This window comes from Henckelia pumila, chromosome 3 (genome assembly GCF_033568475.1).
Source record: "Henckelia pumila isolate YLH828 chromosome 3, ASM3356847v2, whole genome shotgun sequence".
Taxonomy (NCBI): Eukaryota; Viridiplantae; Streptophyta; class Magnoliopsida; order Lamiales; family Gesneriaceae; genus Henckelia; species Henckelia pumila.
In genome coordinates this window covers 154048801-154074623 of record NC_133122.1, presented here as the reverse complement: position 1 = coordinate 154074623, position 25823 = coordinate 154048801, and the positions used below count along the sequence as shown (strand labels likewise).

General features: G+C 34.6%; 3 protein-coding genes across 3 annotated transcripts; all 3 read left to right on the top strand.

Moving 5' to 3' along the window:
- The first annotated feature begins 959 nt into the window (after positions 1–959).
- LOC140889768 (hydroxyproline O-galactosyltransferase GALT3) lies at positions 960–1904 on the top strand. The gene has a single exon (XM_073297495.1). The coding sequence runs from the start codon at positions 960–962 to the stop codon at positions 1902–1904; it is 945 nt and encodes a 314-aa protein (XP_073153596.1).
- Positions 1905–3163: 1259 nt separating this feature from the next.
- On the top strand, positions 3164–8499 carry LOC140890621 (mitochondrial outer membrane protein porin 6). The gene is made up of 7 exons (XM_073298536.1): positions 3164–3289; positions 3606–3684; positions 5220–5287; positions 5680–5790; positions 5971–6057; positions 7174–7382; positions 7966–8499. The coding sequence occupies exons 2-7, from the start codon at positions 3636–3638 to the stop codon at positions 8267–8269; spliced, it is 828 nt and encodes a 275-aa protein (XP_073154637.1). The 5' UTR covers positions 3164–3289; positions 3606–3635; the 3' UTR covers positions 8270–8499.
- Positions 8500–17304: 8805 nt separating this feature from the next.
- Positions 17305–20739, top strand: LOC140889767 (uncharacterized). The gene is made up of 3 exons (XM_073297494.1): positions 17305–19162; positions 19412–20120; positions 20202–20739. The coding sequence occupies exons 1-3, from the start codon at positions 17305–17307 to the stop codon at positions 20737–20739; spliced, it is 3105 nt and encodes a 1034-aa protein (XP_073153595.1).
- Positions 20740–25823: the final 5084 nt, after the last annotated feature.

The following is a 25823-nucleotide window of genomic DNA, read 5'->3' as shown; positions in this document are numbered from 1 at the left end:
AAGTCCAACAGCTTAGGTGAATTAAGTAGTCCACCTTCGTTTTCAAATATTAATTAATTTTTATTTATCTAATAAACCATTTCAATTTTGTGAAATGAGTCTCTGACTCGACCCATTAGAAATATTATTTTTATATCAAAAATATTATTTTTCACTGCATATATGAAATCGAGTAGACTTGTCTAATGGATATATATATATATATATATATATATATATATATATATATATATATATATATATATATATATATATATATAATATATATATATATATATCCATAAAATCGTCTCACAAAAGACCTACTCTAGCTTGTTTTAATTATGAGAGAAATTTAAAAATGTGGTAGTTGTAGGTCCATGGTGAAACGGTCTCACAAATCTTTATCTATGAGACAGATCAACTCTACTCATATATACAATAAAAAATAATAATAACCCACACGTGGGTTACCGTATATGCACGATTAACGGTTCTTTTGATCATGTTTGAGTAAATTCTTGTTTGATTTTTTTTTAAAAGAAAAACAATATTTATTCATGCAAGCAATTTTCATATACTGACCCACACGGCCACACGAGGTTTACCGTACGTATATGCATGATTAATGGTAATTATAATATGGCATGTGGGCAAAGTGGTTCTTGGATCACGAATTGCGCCTTCAATTTGTAGTCAATCACTTCAATTTCAAGCATGGCCAGTGTCATGTAAAATTTATATGCTTTCATGAATTACACATTGCCAAGAAAAGAGATCAATAGAGTAAATCCGACGTTTGGCTTAAGCCCACTCATCTCATACATTTAATTTGCCATTCTTGAAGGTTAAAAAGTCAATTTGGTCACCTCCATTTGCACGTAATTAATTGATTTGCCAGCCAAACCCTTTAAAACCAAGAAACATTTTACATCTTATGAAACTATGTCCAAGCTTCAAATTTCCATGTTGCAAAGATAATGAAGCCAAATACATCCCTCAATGGCCATCGTTTCATCTTCACATCCTTCTTCTTCATCATCTTCCTCTGCATTTTGGCCTCTATCAATCAGATTCGATTCGATAAAATCTTAACATTAAGTCCATGCACGTTCAATATTACTCACATGACATCCATTAATCATTTTTTGTCATCCTCATCCGACAACATCAGAGTATTGATCGGTGTCTTAACCCTCCCCGACCATTACCACAAGAGACACTTTCTACGGCTCGTCTACGGCACACAAACTCCGGTCGTCGGGGGACGAGTGGATGTCAAGTTCGTGTTTTGCAACCTCACCAAAGAAGATCAACAGGTTCTAGTAGCACTCGAGATCATGCGATACAACGACATCATCATACTCAACTGCCAAGAAAACATGAACAAGGGCAAGACCTACACCTATTTTTCGAGTTTGCCCGAAATTCTAAACGACACCGATGGCACGTCGCTTCCGCCTTATCATTATGTTATGAAGGCGGACGATGATTCCTACTTCAGGCTACAAAGTCTAGTCGACTCTTTGAAACCCTTGTCGCGAAATGATCTATACTACGGATACGTTATCCCGTGCCCTAGCATGGACCCGTTCGTTCATTACATGTCGGGCATGGGCTATTTAGTCTCATGGGACATTGTGGAATGGATTAGGGAGTCGGATATCCCCAGAAAACACTTGGAAGGGCCAGAAGATAGGACGTTCGGGGACTGGATAAGAGATGGTCATCGCGCGAAAAATAGGTACAACGCCAAATGGTCGATGTACAACTATCCGGAGCCGCCCACGCGATGTACCCACGAACTATGGCCGGAGACGGTCGCCGTGCATCTTCTGAAGACTCAAGAGAAGTGGATTACGACGTTGAAGTATTTCAATGCCACTAAGGATTTGAAACCTTCCAAATTGTATCATATACATTAGGCAACATTGTAATTGTGTGAGGGTACGTAGTTGACTTTTTGGGTATGTCGATTCTTTTTGTAGCTGTATAGATTAATTCTAAAATGAGTGCGATCGAACAGGAAATCAATTTAAACAACAAAACTGTTCCATATGATTATTGGTTAGAGCACATAGAATATCGGCTTGTTATTTATTTATTTATTTACTAGTCACGATGCACACGCGTTACATGTATATATATAAAATTTTTATTTTTTTAAATTTAAATTGTATATTATTTTTAAAATCTTAATATGGTGAGAAAAAAGAGACAATCATGCACTGTTTTAAGATAAAATTTATTTTGAAAATCAGATAGATAATTTCAAGATCGATGTTGAAGAAACAAATACTATGAAAAAAATAGAGAAGTTAGTTAGTAGGTTTGTGTTATGAACGTGTGTGTTGGATATTAAAAAGTGGAGATGTGGATTTTTAGAACTAATTTGGCCACTTGGGTATATGTGTCAAATGTTTTTACTTTTTCTTAGGTAGCAATGCATGTAAATATAGTTTTGGAAGAAGGGTGATTTTGTATGAACACTTAAATTACCAAAATAGTTTTTTTTTAATAGTGAAGTTATTATAATACAACAAAGATTATGTAATGTTATTGTAAAAAAAAAAAAAAAAAATTATGTTATGTTAGCCTTAGCCCTTAACTAGGCTGTAAACGAATGGATTGCGAGCTTTCAAGCAGGCTAAAAAAAAATTGATTCACATTTTAGAATCATCAAATTCCAATGCGAAATTGAAGATATTCTAACCTTTTTCGACCCGTTTTCTAACCTATATTTGTGATATATACCATCCAATATATGATTTGAGTAGTATCTCTTTTTTTTTTTGACGTGGAAACCCGTAGCCGCTACCTTTCGGGGCGCTCTAGGTAAACCCCGAATTAATGCAATAGCCTGCAAACTACGCTAGTCAGTTAAACCACATTAGGTAAGCCATGTGTGACAGACTAGTCCAAGAAGATGTTGGCAGAGGAATCGAACTCCTGATATGACCAAGAGATCACATGTTCCACCAACTTGAACAATCCGGGCATGATTTGGGTAGTATCTTGTATTTAGATTCGGGAGTCCCGTAATACACAGCGCGGTATACATATATAGGATGTAAAGGCCCAAAATGAAGCAACAGGGTTCACCCCCGTGTAACACAGTACAAGGCGAACATCCAATAGGCTCTCAGAATTGATCCATTGAGTATCACCGACAGGTAACATTATGAGTCAGTCCATTTCTGTACAAGTCAGCTTTAAGGTTAAACCCTGAGTCTTTTCATCTCTTCCACCAAACCTCTCCATCTGTTCATTCAAACGAGCTTGTCTCGGCGCTCGTTGCTTTCTTTCAGCCGTACGTGATCTTTTCTTCATCTGCTGTTGGATATTTTTCTGCCTAACATTTCTTTGTATAAACCCCCCCTTTTTTTAATCGATTCTCAATGTTTTTCTGATATCAATCTTGTGTTGTTTACTTGTGGTTTGTGGATTCTGTTTTCAATCAACGTAATGTTCATCCTATGGTTTTGTGGTTGACCTCGATGAGTTACTTGCATTACCGATGATTTATTTTATGAATCCGGGCCATTTTTTTCTTCGTTTTGGGAAGCTGTGTCTCTCCGGTTATGGAATTTGATGCCTAGTTGTCTTTTTTGCTAATCGTTTTGCAGATTTAACCTGAATTTTTTGTTCGGAAAAGGATGGCGGGCAGCCCTGCCCCGTATTCAGAAATTGGCAGGCGTGCTAGAGGTGCATTGTTAAATATTATTTGTGTTCGAATGCTAGATTTCTTTATGGGTTGTGTGAGTTATGAGATCTTGGATTGTTGCCCGGGTATGTTTCAAGGTCTATGCAAGTTTCATATGTACGATATATTCAGCTTAATATACATATTATTTGCTTGGTGTGCTCCTCTGTGCTAGTTTTTTTCTTGTTTGAATTCTTGTGAAAGCTGATATTGTCAAAAGTTATTAAGGGCATAGAGCACGCTACAGTGCTCGTGTGCGCTATATCTAAGTGAAGCACACTAAACTGTACTCTTTTAGTATTTGATGTATTAAGAAAATTGTGTTAGATAACATATATTATATGATTTACAAGCTACTGAATAACAACTTTATGAACATCCTTTAAAGTACTGGGAAAATATAAATGACTGTTGTATTGGATTCCATTTGAAGCACAAAATCCTTTAATTTGGGGCTCTCCTAAAGCGCTCCTTTAGCTTTTAAGGCACACCAAGATTTGTGCTCTATGCCAAGGCATAAGTACGTGTCTCATGGGTTTAGTAACTATTGATGTCACCAAGTTAATGAGAGTCCTGATATCGTTTTTCAAAAGAATATTATGTCTTCATAAAGCTCACACAACAAAAACAAATTTATGTTGGTGAAATTATATTTAAGATATGCTTTAAGTTCTGCATGTTTCTGGTATATTCATTCTGGTTAACTTTGATTTGATGGATTCTATAATTTTTTTAATCTTAGCCTGAAGATGAAAAGAGATATGATATGAATATGGTGGTTTGGTTATCAATCACTGGAATGATTTTTGAATCAGAGTATCAATTTATTTTTACAGAATCTATTTAGTTTTTCCTGTTAAGAAGAGATGCTTCAAATTTGGGCTGCTGAGTACTATGCACGATTCACTTTGTTGCTAACCTCATTTTTATTTACTCTTGCCCCATTCATTTTCCTCAAGTATATGTTAGGTATTATTTTTGAGAAAAAATGTCTCATAATGCTTTTCCAAAGCAGCTTATGCACTAGTTCCTGTGAAACACTTTAAACTAGGGCCTTTTATGACTATATTATACTCCTTATCTTACATAATTCTGATTTTTTTCCCCTCTAGATTGTCAATAGTATCGATTCAATTTGTTCGATGTAGTAAATATTTTGTTATGCAATATAAAAATAATGCTATGAGACAAAACATATGGTTTAACTTTGTAATCTTATTTTTCATTAACTAAAGCTGTGGGGAAGTAGCTATTCAAAAATTAAAGTTTCTCAAAATGTTTTAATGTCCTCTGATATGGTGGATAAAGATTATCTGATCTCGAGCCTGGTTACCAATGGCTAATATCTTGCTTGAGGATTGCTTCATCATCTCGGGTTTATTTTTTGTTGTAATTTTTTCTTTATTTTTCCCTGCTCAAATATGTAGTCTAGCAAGATTTTCTGAACTTATAGTATTCGAAGAGTACTGTTTAGTGTTTTCTATCTGCAAGAAAACCTTTTTGATCTAATTTATTGATTTGAATTTTTTATATGCAGATCTTTTGACCAAAGATTACAATTATGATCAGAAGTTCATCTTGTCGGTCCCGAGCTCTACTGGGATGGTTGTATTATCTTTCTAAATTCAATTTTGTATTTAAATCTAAGTTGGTTGTCAAAACGATTTCACTAGGATCTCATGTTCAAGTTTCTTCTGTATTCTATGTCATTATGATCCATATTGCAAAAATGATCAAGTCGGCCCTGTTCTTCGTTGAGCAGGGCTTACTGGAGTTGGGCTCCAAGAGAGGAATTATTGATTTTTTATTTGTTGCATAATGTTCCCTGTCCTAAATTAGGTGGTTTAAAACTGTGTTAATACACGCTAATTTGAAATAGTGGAAGACCTTGGTGCTCGTTGAAATGTACATAACATTCTGAAAAATTGCTTCACATTTTCGTGTGTGAGACGCTGAACTGTGTGAGTTTCTTAACTAGTGAGTTATATTTTTGACAGGGAATTACCGCTACTGGTATAAAGAAGGATCAAATTTTTGTTGGTGATATAAGTACGCAGTACAGAAGTGGAAGGACTACCGTTGATGTGAAAGTCGATACTTATTCGAATGTAAGAAAAAGTTCTTAGCATTGGGATTGACTTAGAGTTTTAATGTTTATGTAGTTTCATTTAAGGAGAGTAGTTCAGAACTCATTTAGAAAAATTCTCTTCCATACTTGGTTGCTATCAGATTCAGATCATTATATTTTTCTATTCTTATATGGAATGTCCGAGTTCTATGGTTTTCAGGTTTTTACGAAGGTGACTGTAGATGATGTGTTACATGGGACAAAAGCGGCAATTAGCTTCAATGTACCCGACAACAAGTCCGGAAAGGTATGTCGAGTCTAAAAATTAAGCTTATCTGTTCAGTTTTGAAGTATGTTAGTATCTTACAATGTAATTCTCTGAATACATAAGCTTGTGTTGTTTCCCATTATAAATTGTTGTCATATTTTTCTGTCCACTGGCACTCAAGTGCCTTTATGGTAGGATTCTGGAACTGGTGTTAGTCTGTTTGTGATTGTTTGAAACGCATCAGTAGAGCAAAAAAGTGGTAAAAAAACAGTATAGGGAAATCTATTTGGAAAACAGTAGCGAGATGGTCTATTGCAGTTAAAACGAATCTAAAATGTCCTGACCGGAGGAGTGAAACTGTAATCATAAATAGCAGTTGAAATATCATCGATTGTTACTACAAAAAATTTGTAAAAATTCTCTTCACTGCTCATGGGCATTATAGTTGTCTCTACACGTCGTAGATCACCACCAGTTTAGTTTTACACCTCCATATCCCTATACTCCGGCTTTATCAAAGTTTACTCCACCCAGTTGGCCATAAATGCATAGTTGGCCATAAATGCATATTGTATGTTACTCATGCATTCGTCTAATTTATCTCCCTTAATTATTTTAATATGTAAGTGCTTGGCTTTTCAATTGATTCGAATCCGAAACTTTAAATAAGTTTTTTTATGTGTGTTCTGAATTGAAGTAGTATGGTTCGGTAAGATTGTCTCAGTGCTATTTTCACTCTGTATGCGCACACATAAAAAAACTAATAGTTGGAATAAGACAAAAGCAAACCAGTCATTATAGAGTTGGTTTGTCCTAGTCACATATTGTCTATGTTGAAAGTTGTTTGCGTCGAATTATCTTAAACGGGTACTGACGGGGCGACATACTTTGCTTACAACTACTACAGTTCTACTAGTCTTCTGGCAAGTTCTATTAGTCTTGCGGTAGGGCAGCTATTCCTTTCCTGATTGACTGGGCTTTGTTATGTTTCCCGCTCTGTGGTCTCCTTGTTGGGTTCCGCTTTGGTTTCCTGTAACTCGTGCACTTTAGCTATACATAAGTTCAGGAATATGAAAATTATTGTACCTGTGGTTTGTTCTGAAAATAACTATGTTCTGGAACAGTTAACCTCAACTGACATTTTCGTGTTTTCAGCTTGATGTGCACTACTTTCATCGTCGTGCAGCCATCAATTCCAGTATTGGCCTGAACCCAACTCCTCTTCTGGAGGTTGCTGCAGCACTTGGCTCCAAAGATATCGCCATTGGCGGTGAAATTAGTTTTGACACTGCATCTTCTTCTTTTACCAAGTGCAATGCTGGAATAAGCTTCAACAAGCCTGATTTTTCTGCTGCACTTATACTGTATGTTGCACCTTCTTGATTCTCTTACTTCACTCCAGTTAATCCATTATATATGCTATATATACTCACCCACTCATCATGGACCCAAGCACATTATTTGACCATCAATAACCGAAGTAAAATGTGCACTGCTGCATCAAATTTGAAGGCATATTTATCAAGCAGAGGCAAGTTGAAAAACAAAATTTTTTCTATGCAAATTTATATTAACGTGGCATCAATTGCATGAGTAATTCTGAAGGTTTTGTAGGTTCGATAGTCGTTTGGATTTCAGCTCTGTACTTTAGGTTTGTCGCCTAATGGTTTAAATATTTTTCAGTTGCCAAAACTTCCCCTTTGCTCAACTTGATAACTAGGTCTGACCTTTACCTTTGCCATCTTTAACTAACAAAAGTACAATCCTTGAGCTAACCTTTTTGGATAAACCTTAATGCATTTCAAGAACTGAGATATATCTTTCTGCTTAAAGCACTTGTGTGCTGAAACCTGTAGTCCATGGGTACCTCTGTACCTTAAAAGACCCTGATTCCTTCCAGACAATTTGTACAATACTTGTGCTGAAATTCAATCTTCACTTGGACAGGACTGATAAGGGACAAACCATTAAGGCTTCATATCTTCATTCAGTAAATCCTGTGAACGGAACAGAGATAGCAGCTGAAATGACTCACAGATTATCCAGCTTTGAGAACAGTTTCAGCATCGGAAGTGTGCACAAGGTCGATCCTCTCACATCGGTGAAGACCAGATTCTCTGACAATGGAAAAGTTGCTATTCTGAGCCAACGAGAATGGAGGCCTAAATCGCTCGTAACTTTTTCAGCCGAGTACGACACAAAAGCTAGCAATGCCCCAAAACTAGGCCTTGCTATTGCTCTTAAGCCCTGAATTTACTGGTAATTCAGCTGGATCTGGAAATTTCATCACACTTGAATTTTGACTCGTTTTTTACTGCCTCAAGTGGGTTAAAATTTTCATATATTTTTATTGGGTTATTTGACCTTATTAACATACTGTGGAGTATGGTAGTATCACATAATTGTTGCAAGAAATTGGATGATTGTTGTACCATGACTTGCCATCCCAATAATAATTTTTACCATGGGAGTTTTGTTTTCCTTTGTTTAGCTTTTTGAACACATTGTTTGGTTTTGTTTCGTGTCCAGCAAAAGTTTTTGGAGAATATTTTGTGGGACTTAAGTTGTATGTTAGGTCTTGTATTGAGAATAGTTGTTTTGTTAGCTATAGGTTAAATAGCATTAGAAATTTATACCAGTGTTCTAAATGGCGATCGAGGCGGCCGCCTAGGCGGTAGGCGGCCCTCGACTGCCCCGCCTTAGTCTAAGGCGGTCCTTGTAGGCAGTCCGAGGTCATCCGGCGGCGGAGGCGGGCAAGCAAGCTGTCGAGTCGGCGGAAGCAGTCGAGGCGGTCGTTGATTTTAAAATTCCAATTAATTATCAAAGTCAAATATTTTTAAAAACATGTCAAAGTCAATCAATTTTAAAACACTTGGATATAATAAATACACCTTTCATTTTTTTTTTGTATTTACTTTTGGTTTCAAATGTCTTCCACCATCAGCCACCACCTGCCTCAAACCGCCTCCTTCTGCCGTCGTCGCCATCTGCCACCACCTTAATTATCTTGTTAGTTTGAATTTATATACCTTAATTATCTTGTTAGTTTGAATTTATATATTTATTTGCACTTTGTCTAAATTGTATATATTGTATGAAATTTTTTTAGGCATAAAAATTATTTAATTACATATATTACACAAAAATTTGACTATTTGTAATTACATTGCATGATTATATATAATTGTCTATTAAAAATTGCTAAAAAAATTCAACCGCCTAGTCGGCCGAGATGATAGGCGGTCATTGACCTCCCCGCCACCTCCTCCCGCCATTTACAACATTGATTTATACTAATTTTAGGTTACAAGTAATATCAAAGTCCATGCAAGTAGAGTAGGTCCTGAGCTCTATTGATGAGAAATTGAATTAGCATTTGTAATCACCAACCATTCCATCGATTTCAACTTTTGAAAGTTAAGAGCTGCAAATTTGGTTTTGTTGAGATGTTGTTTAGTAGTTAGAATGAGATATTGTTGTGTTTATATTATTTTGGCTCTTTTTTGTTTTGTTTTGTTTTGTTTTTGTTTTTGTTTTTCTTTAAAGTCGCGAACTTGTGAGCAAGTGCAATCTTCTCCTACACTTTGTTCTACACATTTAAATTTAACAACTAAGAGTCTGTTTGCTTTCAATTTTTTTTTAAAAATAACTGCTTTTTTAAGTTGGCTTTTAAAAGCATTTTTTAAGTAAAAACTGAAATAATTTTGTGTTTGGATAAATAGATTGAAAACACTTTTTTAAAGTTGAGTTATAAAAAAAATTTGAAAATCTATAAATATGAGTTTTTAAAAAAGCACTTATTTTGATTTAATTAAATGCTTTTAAAAACACTTCAAATTTATTCAAACACATTTAGAACAATAAAATCACTTTTTTTAAAAAAAAATAAAATAAAAAGCACTTTTTTCTTCTACTTTCTTAAACCAAACGCACTCTAAATATCTCATATTAACCACAAATATCTATTTCACTTATTATATTAACTAGTATTCTACTTGTGCGATGCACATAGTGTTATTTTTATTTAATTATTGGTAAAAAATAGTAATAATGAGTGCTCGAATAAATAATTAAAATACAAATAAATTAATGTTAAGTTTGTATGAAAATATTTGAAATCTATGGATTTAAATGCATTTTTGTTGTTTAGGTAATTTACAAAAAAAAAATAAAATTCATCTTGATATTTATTTACATTACAATTGAGCTAATCACAATGGATTTCAAATTCTTAGAATATTGAAAAATTTAAATTCATTGTCACTAGATGGTGTTTGGTAGAACATAAGCTCTTAAATTTTTTTTGGATTTTTTAAAAAAAAAACAGTTTTAAGTTGTCGAAATAAAATTATTTGACATCTTATAAGATTTTTTTTAAAAAAATTGTTTCATCTCTAATTTTTTAGAAATTTTTTATTTTAATATACTTCTCCATATTATACTTTTATATTTTGTTATGTCCTCCACCCATTTTTCACATTAAATTAAAAAATTAACATTCACTCATTTTTCACATTAACATGATATAAAAAAATTAATTTATTTTTTAATATAAACATTTATGATAAAATTCTAAAACTATTTCTATATATATATATATATATATAATTAATTATATTTCCTTCACAGTAGTATATCATATTTTGGTAATTTTGACAATAAAAAGATCTCATAATACCAAACATATCAACATACTTATGTTGTTTAAGATAAGTTCATACCAATACTTTAACTAATTTTATAAAATAAGACATGACAGCAAAGCTCCTAATTAGAACTTATAAGTTATTTTTAATAAGTTTAGCCAAACACCATATAAAGTTAAAATAAATAGGAGATTGATTTGAATTTCAATTATTGACGTTATTACACGTGCGATGCATGGAAATTTAATCTTATGTTATGAAAACTAAAAATTAATAAGTATGAACATTTCAATAAATAATTAAAATACAACTAAATTAAAGTTGAGTTTTGAATATGAAATGTTTTGAAAGAATTGATTTAAATGTATTTTCATTGTTTAAATAACTTACAAAAAAAATCAAATTTACTTTATATTTATTTACAATATAATTGAGCTAATCACATTGAATTTCAAATCCTTAAAATATTAGAATGATTTGAAATTCAGGTAAGTGAAAATAAATTGGAGATTGATTTGAGTTTTCATTGCTGAAGTTGTTTAACAATGAAAAATAAATTGAAATCCATAGATTTAAAATGACACAATCCAAATGCAAAAAAATGATTATAAATTATATATTTAGAAAAAAAAATTAAATAATTTATAAATGATAACTTCATAATACAACATTTGTCGTTGAATTTTTTTCTAGATGTTATATCAAATATCAAAATTTTAAGATTTCTATTATTCAACATTTGTAGACTCTTGTGATTCGAAACTTTCGATACCGCCGATAACGATAAAAATGAGACTCTTCAAAATAAGTCCTACATGATACAATGATTGGCTCTGTCATAAAAAAATAATTTATTTATTTGTTGGAATAAATATTTGCACAATTTTTTTTTTATTAAAAATACATAATAATAATAATAATAACAACAACAACAACAACAACAATATATAAATATTTAATGTATAAAAATAATGATAATGACTTATAGAATTAAAAAAATCGAGAAAATATATATTTTTTCTTGTTTTCAGATTACTATTGACATTTTATTTTCGAAAACGTATATAGTCATGAGTGTGTAGATTTTTTATAGAAGTTTTTTTTCACTTTTTTAAACTATTTATTTATTTTGATTTTGTATACATTTAGGAAAAAATCATTTTATTTTGATGAATCTTTTTTCTTTTGGATTATTTCTTTCTGCAGAATAAGTTCTAAAATCTTAAAAAAATGCATATATTTTGTTTTGATTTGCTTTGTTGCAAAAAAATCTAAATATTCTGTCAAATATTATAAATTTTAAAAAAAAATTCATTCTCTTGAGTGATTATTTTATACAATAATTATAAATTTGATATATGCAATAATTTTATTCTATAAAAAAGATAAAATTTTTAAATGTTAAAATAAAATTTTTTAGTTTTTAAAATTGATATAGCAAGATAGAATATTTTATATATATAATATATGCATATAGGCAAAACAATCAAAATTATTAAAAACAAAAATTAAATTTTGCTTGATCGCGATAAAAAAACTATTTAATTTTTGTTTAAATTTAATCATATTTTTATCTACAAAATTTTTAGATTAAATAGCATATCATTCATAATATCATTTTTTAATATTTGCTATGTATGTAGATATGCATATAGGCAAAATAACCACCATATTAAAAGGAAAAATCATTTTTGTATCACGAAAAAAACTATTTTAAATTTTATTTAAATTCAATCGTATTTTTTTTATCTATATTTTAAAATTTTTACATTAAATAGTCTATGTTGGGGATCGGGTGTGTGTAGAAAGAGGATGAATACACAATTTAAAAAAATTTTTGCTTTGAAGAGATGATGTTAATTAAATGTTAGTCTACTTAACCGATTTTTCTCAGCTTCCTAGATTAATAAGAGCTACTAAATGGTAGTGCGGAAATGACTCTCACTAAGCTAGGTGATAATAATGAAAATATGATGCAATGCAATAACATGGATTTGCAAAGAATTGTTTATGGATGTTCGGAGCTCAATCTCCTACGTCACCCCTTCTTTCTCACGGGAAGGATACACTAAAAGACTTTAGTTATTACAAGGTTTTGTAATACACCCACTCCAAGATAGGACTTATCACTGTCGAAAATGAAACTCCTAGATTTACACTGATAAGATCTAAAGTTCTTATCAAAATTTTTCGGATGATGATGTGTATGACTAAGCTTTTGAAAGCTTAGATTCTCAAATCCTTGGACTGAGATCAGTGCTCTTCAATCATCAACTTGGATTTGAGTAATCCTTGAAACGATATCTTGAAGATCAGATGTGCTTCAGTTTAGCGAGGGTTGAGAGAGCAATAGACTGTTGAAAATTTCTTAGTGCTCTTCGATTGAAGGTTTTGATTATGCGTTGGTTCGTTCTTCTTCTTCTTCTTCTCTGGTATTCCACTGATATATATATTTCAACTTTATAACGTCTCTTTTTCTTTGATATCCACACTTCTTCCTTAGCTGCTTTTTCAACGTTGTTTGAGGTGTCTTTTCTGGCAGATACTCCGACAGATTATTTTCCTCTTAAAGTGGAGTAAATTCTGATGGACTTTTTGAATATCTATACTTGAGTTGCCGTTTTGTCTATTCAACATGTCTTCACAATAAACGCTGTGTACAACTAGCAACCTTTTATCAGACGGCTCCTTAAATGCTTGTCCTTTTGAATTTAATGTTGTCATGTCAAGGGTCCATTAGTCACTGCTTGCGGCTTGTAAGAATAGTGTATTTCTTGAGACTTTTACTCGGTTGACATCAGTACTTGCTACTTATGGCTTTGATCGATTGATATCATTTCATAAAGCCAGTTGACGTTCCTTCGATCGGTTGACATACATAAATCGATAGATATCCTCATATCAGCAGATGCGCTCAGATCAATAGATGTCTTCAGATCGGCAGATGTCTTCATATCAATGGATGTGTTCCTCTTAGTACATCTAGATGACACATTCTTATAATAATGATGTATTGTTTTGTTATCACCAAAAGTTCGGATTCAACAGTCTATCACTAATAATATCATTTTTTTTGAATTATTGTCGTATATATGTATAATTGAAATGTAAGCAAACAACTAGCTAATTAAAGACATAAATTAAATTTTGTTTGTTCACAAAAACATTATTTTAAATTTTCTTTAAATTTAATCGTATTTTTATCTATATTTTAAAATTTTTGGATAAAATATGCTATCACTCGTAATATTATGATGTGGATCAGTTTATCTCAAAAGGATCGGTTCTGGAGAAGTAAAACTGCTAGAGGAACTAATCTCTTGATATAACTATGACAGTTTATCTCCAAAATACTTAGTTTGATTCAGTTGGGGTTAGTCAACTAAATCTTTTGCTTCTCGTGTGTTTATGTTAATTGATCAACTAGATAAGTGCGGAATGACGTCAACTAACAGATTGAACTTGTAATCCGATGGACTGTGTATGAGAGTGATAAACTGAAAATAAGAAGATACACAGATTTATTTATGGATGCTTGGAGATTTCAAACACTCCTACGTCACCCCTTTTTCTACCTCGAAAGTATTCACTCTAGAAGACTTTGACTATTATAATACACTTGCAACAACCCACTCCAAGACTAAGAATTACATAGACTGCCTATCCCAGAACTCCTAAAAACACTCAAAAACTCAGTCCATGACTGATTCTTGTTACAATGAGTTTTGCAGAACCTCAACTGATACAACACTTGGCACTAATTGATCTTCAATACACAGATGCGTGCTTGTGTACTTCGACTCTTGAATATAAGATTTTGAAATCTTCTCCTGGTTCTCTCAGTAGAAAGAGTAACTGAAGGAATTCAGTTTGCCTCTGATAGCTTGTATGTGTATGCGAGAATATTTGAAGAGTCGGATGAAATTTCTGATGCTCTAGGTGAGTATTTATACTTGAAAAGCAACGACTCTTTTGAATTTGAATTAGTACCGTTAGCTTGTCCCATCCGTTGACATTCTCTGACGTCATCGTACATGTGAAGCCACGTTTTTTGGTCATAGGCTAGAATTGTAACAGCCACAATGAGTATGCAGATTAGTGTTGCATGTATCAGCCAAGGAGTGTAACAGCTAGAAATCAAGAGATTGTAACAGCTGCAATAATGAAGAATGATGGCTGTTAATATGAGTTATTGGCCATGAATGGGAGGCCCTTCAGCTGTTTCTTACACCTATAAATAGTGGCAGATTTAGCAGGGAGATAACACCAATTTCGAACACAAAAACTGAGTAAAACTCTGCACATTTTGAGTTCCAACCTTCTGCCACTTTCGAGGACTAGCAGAAGCAGTACCAGTTCGATAGCAGCAGTTCAAGCAGAGCAATGTTTCTGTTCCAGTTTCAAAGAAAGCATTCTGTTCTATTGTGGAAGAAGTTTTCTGCTCACGTTTGAGGCTTACCATCAACATCAAGTTCTGCACGATTTGTTATAAATCGAATACTGTAAGAGGGCTTATATCTATATATGTTTTAAATACGTTCATGATCGTGTTTGTGAAAATTCAATCGTACATGGCCTGGTTCATACTTCTTTGAAATTCGTACATGTTTGTTCTATGAAACTCCTTGTTATGCACTGTTAGAATTCGACTTAAGAAGTGGATAAGGAATTCCGAAAAAATGATAAGATATGATATGGCCCTGATGCGGTGGGTTATAATAACCGTTTAAGGCCTCGCCCCCTTAGAGGAGTAAAAATTAGGGACTGATCGGTAGCCATGATTAACGAGATGAATAACAGTGCTATGTCTAAGTTTATGTGATATTCATGATATGTATTGATGCTCAGTTTCAAGTCATGCCTTGTTCTGATCTATGTTGCGACATGTGTTGAACGTGCTTCCTTTGAACTCCTATATATATGTATATTCGTCATTTGCATGTACGATTGGCCCCCTCTTGCTGAGTGTTTCCCAAAACACTCATCCCCCTTACTTCCCTTCCCAGATACTGAAGAGCAGTTGGATGATGATGAGAAAAACGCATTCTGGGGTTGGTGATCAAGTCTAAATTTATGGAATTGCTAGCAGTCTTATTAGTTTTATTATCGCTTATATTTCGCTTCCGCTATTATCATATTTTGGTTATTGTAAAGACATTACTGGATTTGTAAAGACTGGTTGAAGGCTGTTTATGTACTACATGGCTTTTTGTTTTACGATTTAAAATTGTTTACAACGCCGATGCTACGTTCCGATCACGGGGCGTGACATTTTTGTGGTATCAGAGCCGCCAGGTTCATAATCCGGGTGGGAATACCTTAGAAATTTTTTTGCAGTTTCTCACAGTAGACCAAAGGGCCAATGTAGTCCCCTCCGAAACGATCTCACAAACCAAAGTCACCACAAAATTTCATTTTGTCGTGATGTAACTCGAATTTTGGCCGAATTCCTTCGTTTAGGCCTCCGAAATCGCGTTTTTGCCGTTTTAGGAAAGATTTAGAATGCTTATAACTTTTTATAAAAAACTCGAAATCCAATTCCGTCGATTGTGTCGTGATCCTCACAATCGATACTGTCAGCTCAATTAAAAATCTCAAAATTTTCCATTTTTAGAAAATTTTTCCGAAAAGTCCCGTTTCGTTTGTAATTATTGCAAACTGTTCATGTATTGTGTAATTGCTGAATTCTGATATATCTTTTTTTTTTTGTTCTAAGCCCTGCCTTTCCATTTGTTTTCTTTCAGGAAATGGCGCCCAGTTTTCCTCGTACTCGTGCCCATTCCATCTTTCGCATGAAGCAACTGGTTATTGATAACCAGAAGCATAAGATTACTCGACTTTGCGCTAAGGTAGTTCTTGCTAGACGTGAGCAGCGTGAATGGGAGAAGAGGGCCAACCAGTACTTCTATGAGTTAGAGCAAGTGAGGGGGGACAACATATATCTTCGTGATGACATGGACCTTAACCATTTTCGTGAAGAAGCTCTGCGCAACCAAGTGATTAAGTCTGAAGAAGAGCATAACAAAACGAAAGGAAAAATGGAGGCAGCTGAGATAGAACATAAGCAGTCGAAAGACAGATTGGGGACAGCACAGGACACCATAGCAGAGCTGTCTGGTATTGTTAGCCACTTGTCTAAACAAGTGGAACATGAGAAGCAGTTGAGGCAGCAGTCCTGCGCAGAACATGGGCAGCGTCGTCAACAGATGCGAGATCGCATCCAACAGCTGGAAGCTCAAGTCCAGCAATTGCAGGGTACAGTGGCAAACTTGAATAATCATAATGCCATTCTACTCCAGGCCGTGAATCAACTGCAAGAAGAGGATTCCGAGGAGGAACCTGAGGAGGATCCGGAAGAGATTGAGGTGGAGGAGGTGGCCGCCGATGTTCTGGGAGATGGAGAAGTTATAGACTTAGATTAGTATGGATGCATTAGTTTTTATTCAGCTATGATTTCTTGTCACTTATTTCCAAATCAGTTGTTGCTTTCAATTCCAAAACTATCAGTTGTTATTTCAATTCGGTTGTTATTCTGAAATTCAATGAATGGTCTTTTGTTTACCTATGTGTTCAACTTGTTAATTTATTTTTCTAAACCATAAATCTATCAGAATCTTAGAAACTTTTACGTATGTAGGACATGGATGAGAGACCAGTACGCAACAATCGTAACCCACGCTATAGAAACCGCAACAACAACAATGAAGGGAACCCTCCGCTGCCGCCGCCGCCGCCGCCGCCGCCGCCACCGCAAGTATTAGGCCTAAATCATGCTGACTTGGCGGCTATAGCAGCCATTGTGGCTAACACCCTTCAAGGGTTGGGAAACCCGCCTGCAAATGGCAACCCACTACCACAGGTGCATGGGGTGAAGTATCATTATGAGTCACTGAGAAAGAACCGAGCCCAAACCTTTAAAGGAGATCCAGATCCTGAGGTTGGCCAATATTGGCTCAAGAATATCGAGACTCAACTCCGCCTACTCGAGATCCCTGATGAGTTTAAGGTGGATGTAGTAACACCCTTCTTGGAAGAAAAAGCAGCCAAGTGGTGGGAGGCAGTGTCACCACCTATGATAGCAGCTGGTCCAATCACGTGGCAACAATTTAAGGATGTGTTCCTGAAGCAGTATTACCCTGCGGAAGTCAGATTGCAAAAATTAAGTGAGTTCGAAAATTTCACTCAGACTCAGGATATGTCAGTGGTTGAATACACTTCAAAATTCAATTCAATTGGAACGTATGCTCCTACTATCATGGCTGATGATGTCTTGAAAATGCACCGTTTCAAAAGAGGTTTGAGCAGTCGTATTCAGACAGCTTTAGCAGTTTACCATGCCACAAGTTTCGCTGATTTAATGGGAGCTGCAATTCGAGCTGAGATCGATATCAACCGAAGGGATGGTGAGAACACGAACAAGAGACCTCTTGTGGGGCAATCTTCAACAGGAAAACAGACATTCAAGAAACCATATCAGTTTACTGGAACAAACAAGAGCGCTCCTTCAAAACCAAGCTATCAAGAAATCCAAACATGTAGTACCTGTGGATTTAAACACTTTGGAGAATGCCGCAGAGCAAGTGGCGCCTGTTTTGGATGTGGGAAGACTGGACACCGCATTGCAGATTGTCCAGAAAACAAAGGCAAAGAAGCTGAGGCAAAAGGCAGTTTTGCTACGAATAAACCAAAAGAGAACAAGCCAAATGCCCGAGTTTTTGCGGTAACACAAGAAGAAGTCGAGAATGCAAATGACGTTGTAGCAGGTACCATTCTAATCAACAAAACTTCTTCTTATGTATTGTTTGATTGTGGTGCTACACATTCATTTATATCTAAGAGGTTTGCTAAGAAGTTAGGACTTACTCCTGAGATACTGGTGGAACCTTTTAGAGTAGCAACTCCCACTAGCAAAACAATTGAAACACATAGGGTTCACAGAGATTGTGTAATGACAATTAGTGAACACATATTTCAAGCTGAACTCATTCAACTACCCATGGTAGAATTTGATGCCATTTTAGGAATGGATTGGCTAGCAAATAACCATGCTTTAGTAGATTGTCGCATGAAGAATGTCAAATTGAAAGCTGCAAATCTCGACGAAGTCATTTATCATGGCAAATTCAAGGAGCAGAAGTCCCTTTTATCTGCTTCTCAAACTTGGAAAACTATGAAAAGTGGCGAAGAAGTATACCTAGCAGTGGTAGGCGAAGTAAAGGAAGAAGTTGCACTTTCATTAGAAGATATTCCTGTAGTTCAAGAATTTCCAGATGTGTTTCCTGAAGAACTTCCTGGGGTAATGCCCGACCGTGAAGTGGAATTTGAAATTAATCTAGTACCTGGTGCTGCACCTATCTCAAAAGCACCATACCGAATGGCTCCAGCAGAGCTGAAAGAATTAAGAGAGCAACTCCAAGAATTGTTGGATAAAAAGCAAATACGACCAAGTGCATCTCCTTGGGGAGCCTCGGTCCTATTTGTGAAAAAGAAAGATGGGAGTATGAGGTTGTGTATCGACTATCGAGAACTCAATAAGATCACAATCAAGAACAAGTACCCCCTCCCAAGAATTGATGATTTGTTTGACCAGCTCAAAGGAGCTACAGTCTTTTCCAAGCTCGATCTAAGGTCAGGCTATCATCAATTGAAAGTCAAGTCAGCAGATGTTCCGAAAATAGCTTTTAGGACACGGTATGGGCATTACGAATTTATGGTGATGCCTTTTGGGTTAACTAACGCACCGGCAGTATTTATGGATCTCATGAATAGAGTATTCAAGCCGTTCCTCGACAAGTTTGTGGTGGTATTTATTGACGACATCCTCGTATATTCACCAAGTGAAGAAGACCACAAAGAACATCTCCGACTCACTCTCCAGATGCTAAGAGAGAAAGAACTTTATGCCAAATTCAAGAAGTGTGAATTTTGGCTAAAGAGCGTCACCTTCTTGGGCCATATAATATCCAAAGACGGAGTATCTGTGGATCCCAAGAAAGTGGAGGCAGTTATGGATTGGCCTAGACCAAAAACTGTAACTGAAATCCGAAGCTTTCTAGGTTTGGCTGGCTATTATCGAAAATTCGTGGAAGGTTTTTCTTCGATAGCTATACCTCTCACCAAACTCACACAAAAGAACTCTAAGTTCAACTGGGATGAAACGTGTGAACAGAGCTTTGAAATTCTGAAGAAAAAGCTGGCATCTTCACCAGTATTGATACTTCCAACTGAAGGCAAAGATTTTGTCATCTATAGCGACGCGTCAAAAGGAGGATTGGGATGCGTGCTCATGCAAGATGGAAGGGTAATTGCTTATGCTTCAAGACAATTAAAGCCGTATGAGCAAAATTATCCTACGCATGACCTTGAATTAGCCGCAGTGGTCTTTGCACTAAAGATTTGGAGACATTATCTTTACGGTGCAAAGTGTGAAATATTTACTGATCATCAAAGTCTCAAGTACTTGTTTACTCAAAAAGAATTGAATATGAGACAGAGAAGGTGGATTGAACTATTGAAGGATTATGACTTGACAATAAGCTATCACCCTGGAAAAGCAAATAAGGTAGCTGATGCTCTAAGTCGGAAGAACATGAGTAAGGTAATCTTAGCCTCACTCTCAGCACAACCATGTCTTCGAGAAACAGTCAAATTGAAACAAAGCCACGATCCTTCTTTAGCAAAACTCAGGGAGCAAGCAGGAGAAGGAAAGACACCAAATCTTGAAATAGATTCCAATGGAGTTATGTGGGTGAAAGGACGATTGTGTGTACCCAACATCGATAATATTCGTCATGAGGTGATGTCTGAGGCACACAAATCAAAATTTTCAGTGCATCCCGGCAGCACCAAGATGTATCGATATTTAAAAGGAAATTTTTGGTGGAATGGAATGAAGAAGGATGTTGCTGAGTTTGTGTCGCGATGTCAGGTCTGTCAGAAAGTCAAAGCTGAACATCAACGACCTGGAGGATTACTTCAACCTTTGGAAATTCCAGAATGGAAGTGGGAACATATTTCTATGGATTTGTTGTCGGTTTACCCAAGTCAAGGCAGAGTCATGACGGAATATGGGTAATTGTAGATAAACTTACAAAGACAGCGCATTTCCTACCGGTCCGCATGAACTACAACCTGGATAAACTAGCTACCCTGTACATGGACAATATCGTAAGATTACATGGCGTACCTGCTAGTATTTTGTCAGATAGGGACCCGAGGTTTGCGTCCAGATTTTGGAAAAGCTTTCAGAATGCAATGGGAACCAAGATCACTCTCAGTACGGCCTATCACCCTCAAACTGATGGCCAAACAGAGAGAACAATCCAAACATTGGAGGATATGCTGAGGACTTATGCTCTAGAATTTAGTTGTAACTGGAGTGAACACTTGCCTTTCATCGAATTTGCTTACAACAATAGTTACCACAGCAGTATTGGTATGGCACCATACAAAGCATTATATGGGAGGAAGTGTCGCTCACCTTTATACTGGGATGAAGTCGGAGAGAAAGCCATCACTGGGCCTGAATTGATTCAAGAAACGGTAGAGAAAGTAACTATCATCAAGGAAAGACTCAAAGCTGCTCAAGATCGACAAAAGAGTTGGGCTGATATGAAAAGACGACCGTTGGAATTTGAAGCAGGTGAAAAGGCGTATGTAAACATCTCACCCATGAAAGGAGTTGTTCGATTTGGAAAAGCTGGAAAATTGAATCCTAGATACGTCGGACCATTCGAGATTCTGGACAAAGTAGGAACCTTGGCGTATAGACTGGCCTTACCACCAGATATGTCAAGGATTCACAATGTTTTCCATGTTTCTCAATTACGGAAGTACATCCCAGATCCCAGTCATGTCCTTGAAATTGAACCTCTGGTAATTGAAGGGAATCTGAAAAAAGAGCTCAAGTATGAAGAAGTTCCAATACGAATAGTGGATACCAAGGATCAAGTGTTGAGAAGAAAAACCATTCCATACGTAAAAATTCAGTGGTCTAATCACACGGAAAGGGAAGCCACTTGGGAGTTAGAGGAGAAGATGCGAAAGCTATACCCATTTCTCTTTGAAGAACAACCCAATCCAAGTTTCGAGGACGAAACTTCTCTCAAGGTGGGAGGAATGTGAAGCCACGTTTTTTGGTCATAGGCTAGAATTGTAACAGCCACAATGAGTATGCAAATTAGTGTTGCATGTATCAGCCAAGGAGTGTAACAGCTAGAAATCAAGAGATTGTAACAGCTGCAATAATGAAGAATGATGGCTGTTAATATGAGTTTTTGGCCATGAATGGGAGTCCCTTCAGCTGTTTCTTACACCTATAAATAGTGGCAGATTTAGCAGGGAGATCACACCAATTTCGAACACAAAAACTGAGTAAAACTCTGCACATTTTGAGTTCCAACCTTCTGCCACTTTCGAGGACTAGCAGAAGCAATACCAGTTCGATAGCAGCAGTTCAAGCAGAGCAAGGTTTCTGTTCCAGTTTCAAAGAAAGCATTCTGTTCTATTGTGGAAGAAGTTTTCTGCTCACGTTTGAGGCTTACCATCAACATCAAGTTCTGCACGATTTGTTATAAATCGAATACTGTAAGAGGGCTTATATCTATATATGTTTTAAATACGTTCATGATCGTGTTTGTGAAAATTCAATCGTACATGGCTTGGTTCATACTTCTTTGAAATTCGTACATGTTTGTTCTATGAAACTCCTTGTTATGCACTGTTAGAATTCGACTTAAGAAGTGGATAAGGAATTCCGAAAACATGATAAGATATGATATGACCCTGATGTGGTGGGTTATAATAACCGTTTAAGGCCTCGCCCCCTAAGATGAGTAAAAATTAGGGACTGATCAGTAGCCATGATTAACGAGATGAATAACAGTGCTATGTCTAAGTTTATGTGATATTCATGATATGTATTGATGCTCAGTTTCAAGTCATGCCTTGTTTTGATCTATGTTGCGACATGTGTTGGAACGTGCTTCCTTTGAACTCCTATATATATGTATATTCGACATTTGCATGTACGATTGGCCCCCTCTTGCTGAGTGTTTCCCAAAACACTCATCCCCCTTACTTTTCTTCCCAGATACTGAAGAGCAGTTGGATGATGATGAGAAAAACGCATTCTGGGGTTGGTGATCAAGTCTAAATTTATGGAATTGCTAGCAGTCTTATTAGTTTTATTATCGCTTATATTTCGCTTCCGCTATTATCATGTTTTGGTTATTGTAAAGACATTACTGGATTTATAAAGACTGGTTGAAGGCTGTTTATGTACTACATGGCTTGTTGTTTTACGATTTAAAATTATTTACAACGCCGATGCTACGTTCCGATCACGGGGCAGCATTTTGTCTTGAATGTACAAGTCTATCCAAAAGACCTTCGTTGATTCAGTTTAGCTTGCTTTGTACAGTTGGATTCGAGCCTTTTAAGCTTAGGAGAACTCAATCAGTTTAGCTCCCTAAATTGAATGCAGTTTGTGTGAAGTTATTTCTCGTGCTCAACTGTCCGAAGCTCTTTGATGACCACTTGATAGTTTCAGTTTAGCTCTTGGTCAAAGTCAACTTAGTTGATGTGGCCAGTTTAGCTCTTAGAGAGCCAGTTTTGTACAGATTACGTCTTTTGTTCTCGGCTCTGGACAGAGTCAGTTGATCTGTGAGGTAGACTAAATTTTGTCAATATCAAAACTCTGTGAGGTCCAACATATTATCATCTTTTTTTTTAATCTTAAATATTATATTTATTTATAAGTTTAAATTCAATAATATTTTTACTAATTTTTGGAAAGAAACTTTAGGCGAAAAATGCTAATTTTATTTTTTTAGTATATGTATATATATATATATATATATATATATACATATATATATATATATATACAGCTCCGATCCCCTGCACCATAGGGTGCAGGAAAACTGTGTGCGATCACTAAAACCCGATAGTGGGTTTTAGTGGTTTTTGTTTTTTTTTTGTGCCGCACACAGTTTTCATGCACCCTAGGATGCAGGAGATCAAAATTATATATATATATATATATATATATATATATATATATATATATATATATATATATATATATATATATAGCTACGATCCCCTGCATCCTAGGATGCAGGAAAACTGTGTGCGACCACTAACTAAAACCCGGTAGTGGGTTTTGTTTTTGTTTTTGTTTTTTTGCACTTAGTGGTCACACAGTTTTCCTGCACCCTAGGGTGCAGGGGATCAAAATTATATATCAGCTCCGATCCCCTGCATCCTAGGGTGCAGGAAAACTGTGTGCGACCACTAAAACCCGATAGTGAGTTTTAGTGGTTTTTGTTTTTTTTTTTTTGCGCCACTAAAACCCACTAATGGATTTTAGTGGTCGCACATAGTTTTCCTGCATCCTAGGATGCAGGGGATATATATATATAGCTCCGATCCCCTGCATCCTAGGATGCAGGAAAACTGTGTGCGACCACTAACTAAAACCCGGTAGTGGGTTTTAGTGGTTTTTGTTTTTGTTTTTTTGCACCACTGAAACCCACTACCGGGTTTTAGTGGTCGCACACAGTTTTCCTTCACCCTAGGGTGCAGGGGATCAAAATTATATATATATATATATATATATATATATATATATATATATATAATGCTAAAGGTACAACAAATATCGTCTACAATAATATTTACAACAATAATATCGTGAGATTTTGCTATTTTATTGCGATATTTTGTATTTAATGTATCGTGAGAATTTTATATATCAAATTCTTGTATTGAATTTTTTGTGTTGTAAGATTTGATGTACAAATTTCGTTGTACATATAGCTATTTAATTTATATATTGGCAAAATAACCAACGTTAAAGCTAAACTTTAAATTTTGTTTGATCACGATAAAAGATATTTTAAGTTTTGTTTAAATTAAATCGTATTTTTAACTATATTCTAAAATTTTTAAATAAAATATTTTATCACTTATAATATCAACTTATTTTTTAAACATTCAATATTACTTCTATCTTTAATTTTAAATTGAATAATATATTATTTGTATTTTTAAATTTTATGATATCTTTACTATTTTTTGGAAATGTCTTTTGGGAGGGAAAATTCTTTTATTTCTATAGAATATTGAAATATAATAAAAACTATTAAATTAGATAATGTTGAAATATTTTATCTTATTTAAAAACTATAAATAATTGGACTCTTAAATTTGGTAGCGTATAGCCAAATTATAGTTTTACTTTGTAATTTGTTATTTTGTTTTTATCATAGTGTCCGTAATTATATTTTATAAAACATAAAACGGATAGTGATATTATTGAAGTGAAAATTTGATATTATTGTAATACAACTTAAATGTGATGTATGATTTTTTTTTTCAAAATTAATTAAAAAAATCAATAAATATTTATTATAAACTGTTCATTATAGGTTTAATTGCAATAAAAGTTAATTTAGTTTTTTTGAGCAAATTTAGTTACAAAAATTAATACCATAATTTTAATTTTAATATGTACGTGTCCACATCATATGTATTAAAAATATAGATATTATTATATTCTTATGTTTTTTTTTAAATAAATAAATTATTTAAAGCAACATCTTATAAATTAATAATTCTTATTATATCTCAACATTCCATAAATACTAGATATTTTTGCATTAAAATAAATAAAATAAATGAAAGGATATTAATAACTAATAGTTAATATGAGGTATTTAGTTACTAAATTTAAATGCGTAGGACAAATGGTAAGATAGAGTGTAGAAGAGGATTGCATTCAAACACTCGGGTGTGATAATTGTGATATTCGTGAAAATTTATAACATACTAGAATACTTATATATATGTATACATTTGAAATCGATTTTAAAACATATATTTTCATAAATATATATATTCATATATTCTTTCATAGTTTTATTTTATGTTAATGGATTTTAATTTCATAATTAATTTGCAATTACTAGAATTTATAATCTTGTAATCCCATTTGACCATCATAATTAACCAATTTATGGGTGATTATTCAGCCATTATGAGGCTATTAAAAGACCATAAATCAAGGTTAATGACCCTTAATAAGAACCATAAAATGTGACCATCAAGACCAATTAAGTGGGAACCTTCCATCTACCCTATTTTCCCTATAAATAC

Excerpts from the sequence above, each read along its gene's own strand:
- LOC140889768 (XM_073297495.1), top strand. The coding sequence starts at position 960 with ATGAAGCCAAATACATCCCTCAATGGCCATCGTTTCATCTTCACATCC.
- LOC140889767 (XM_073297494.1), top strand. The coding sequence starts at position 17,305 with ATGGATGAGAGACCAGTACGCAACAATCGTAACCCACGCTATAGAAAC. Across the intron at positions 19,163-19,411 it reads TGTGAAAAAGAAAGATGGGA|TATTTATGGATCTCATGAAT; the intron begins GTATGAGGTTGT and ends ACGCACCGGCAG. Across the intron at positions 20,121-20,201 it reads ACTGATCATCAAAGTCTCAA|CTATCACCCTGGAAAAGCAA; the intron begins GTACTTGTTTAC and ends CTTGACAATAAG.
- LOC140890621 (XM_073298536.1), top strand. The coding sequence starts at position 3,636 with ATGGCGGGCAGCCCTGCCCCGTATTCAGAAATTGGCAGGCGTGCTAGA. Across the intron at positions 6,058-7,173 it reads CCGACAACAAGTCCGGAAAG|CTTGATGTGCACTACTTTCA; the intron begins GTATGTCGAGTC and ends TCGTGTTTTCAG. Across the intron at positions 7,383-7,965 it reads TTTTCTGCTGCACTTATACT|GACTGATAAGGGACAAACCA; the intron begins GTATGTTGCACC and ends TCACTTGGACAG.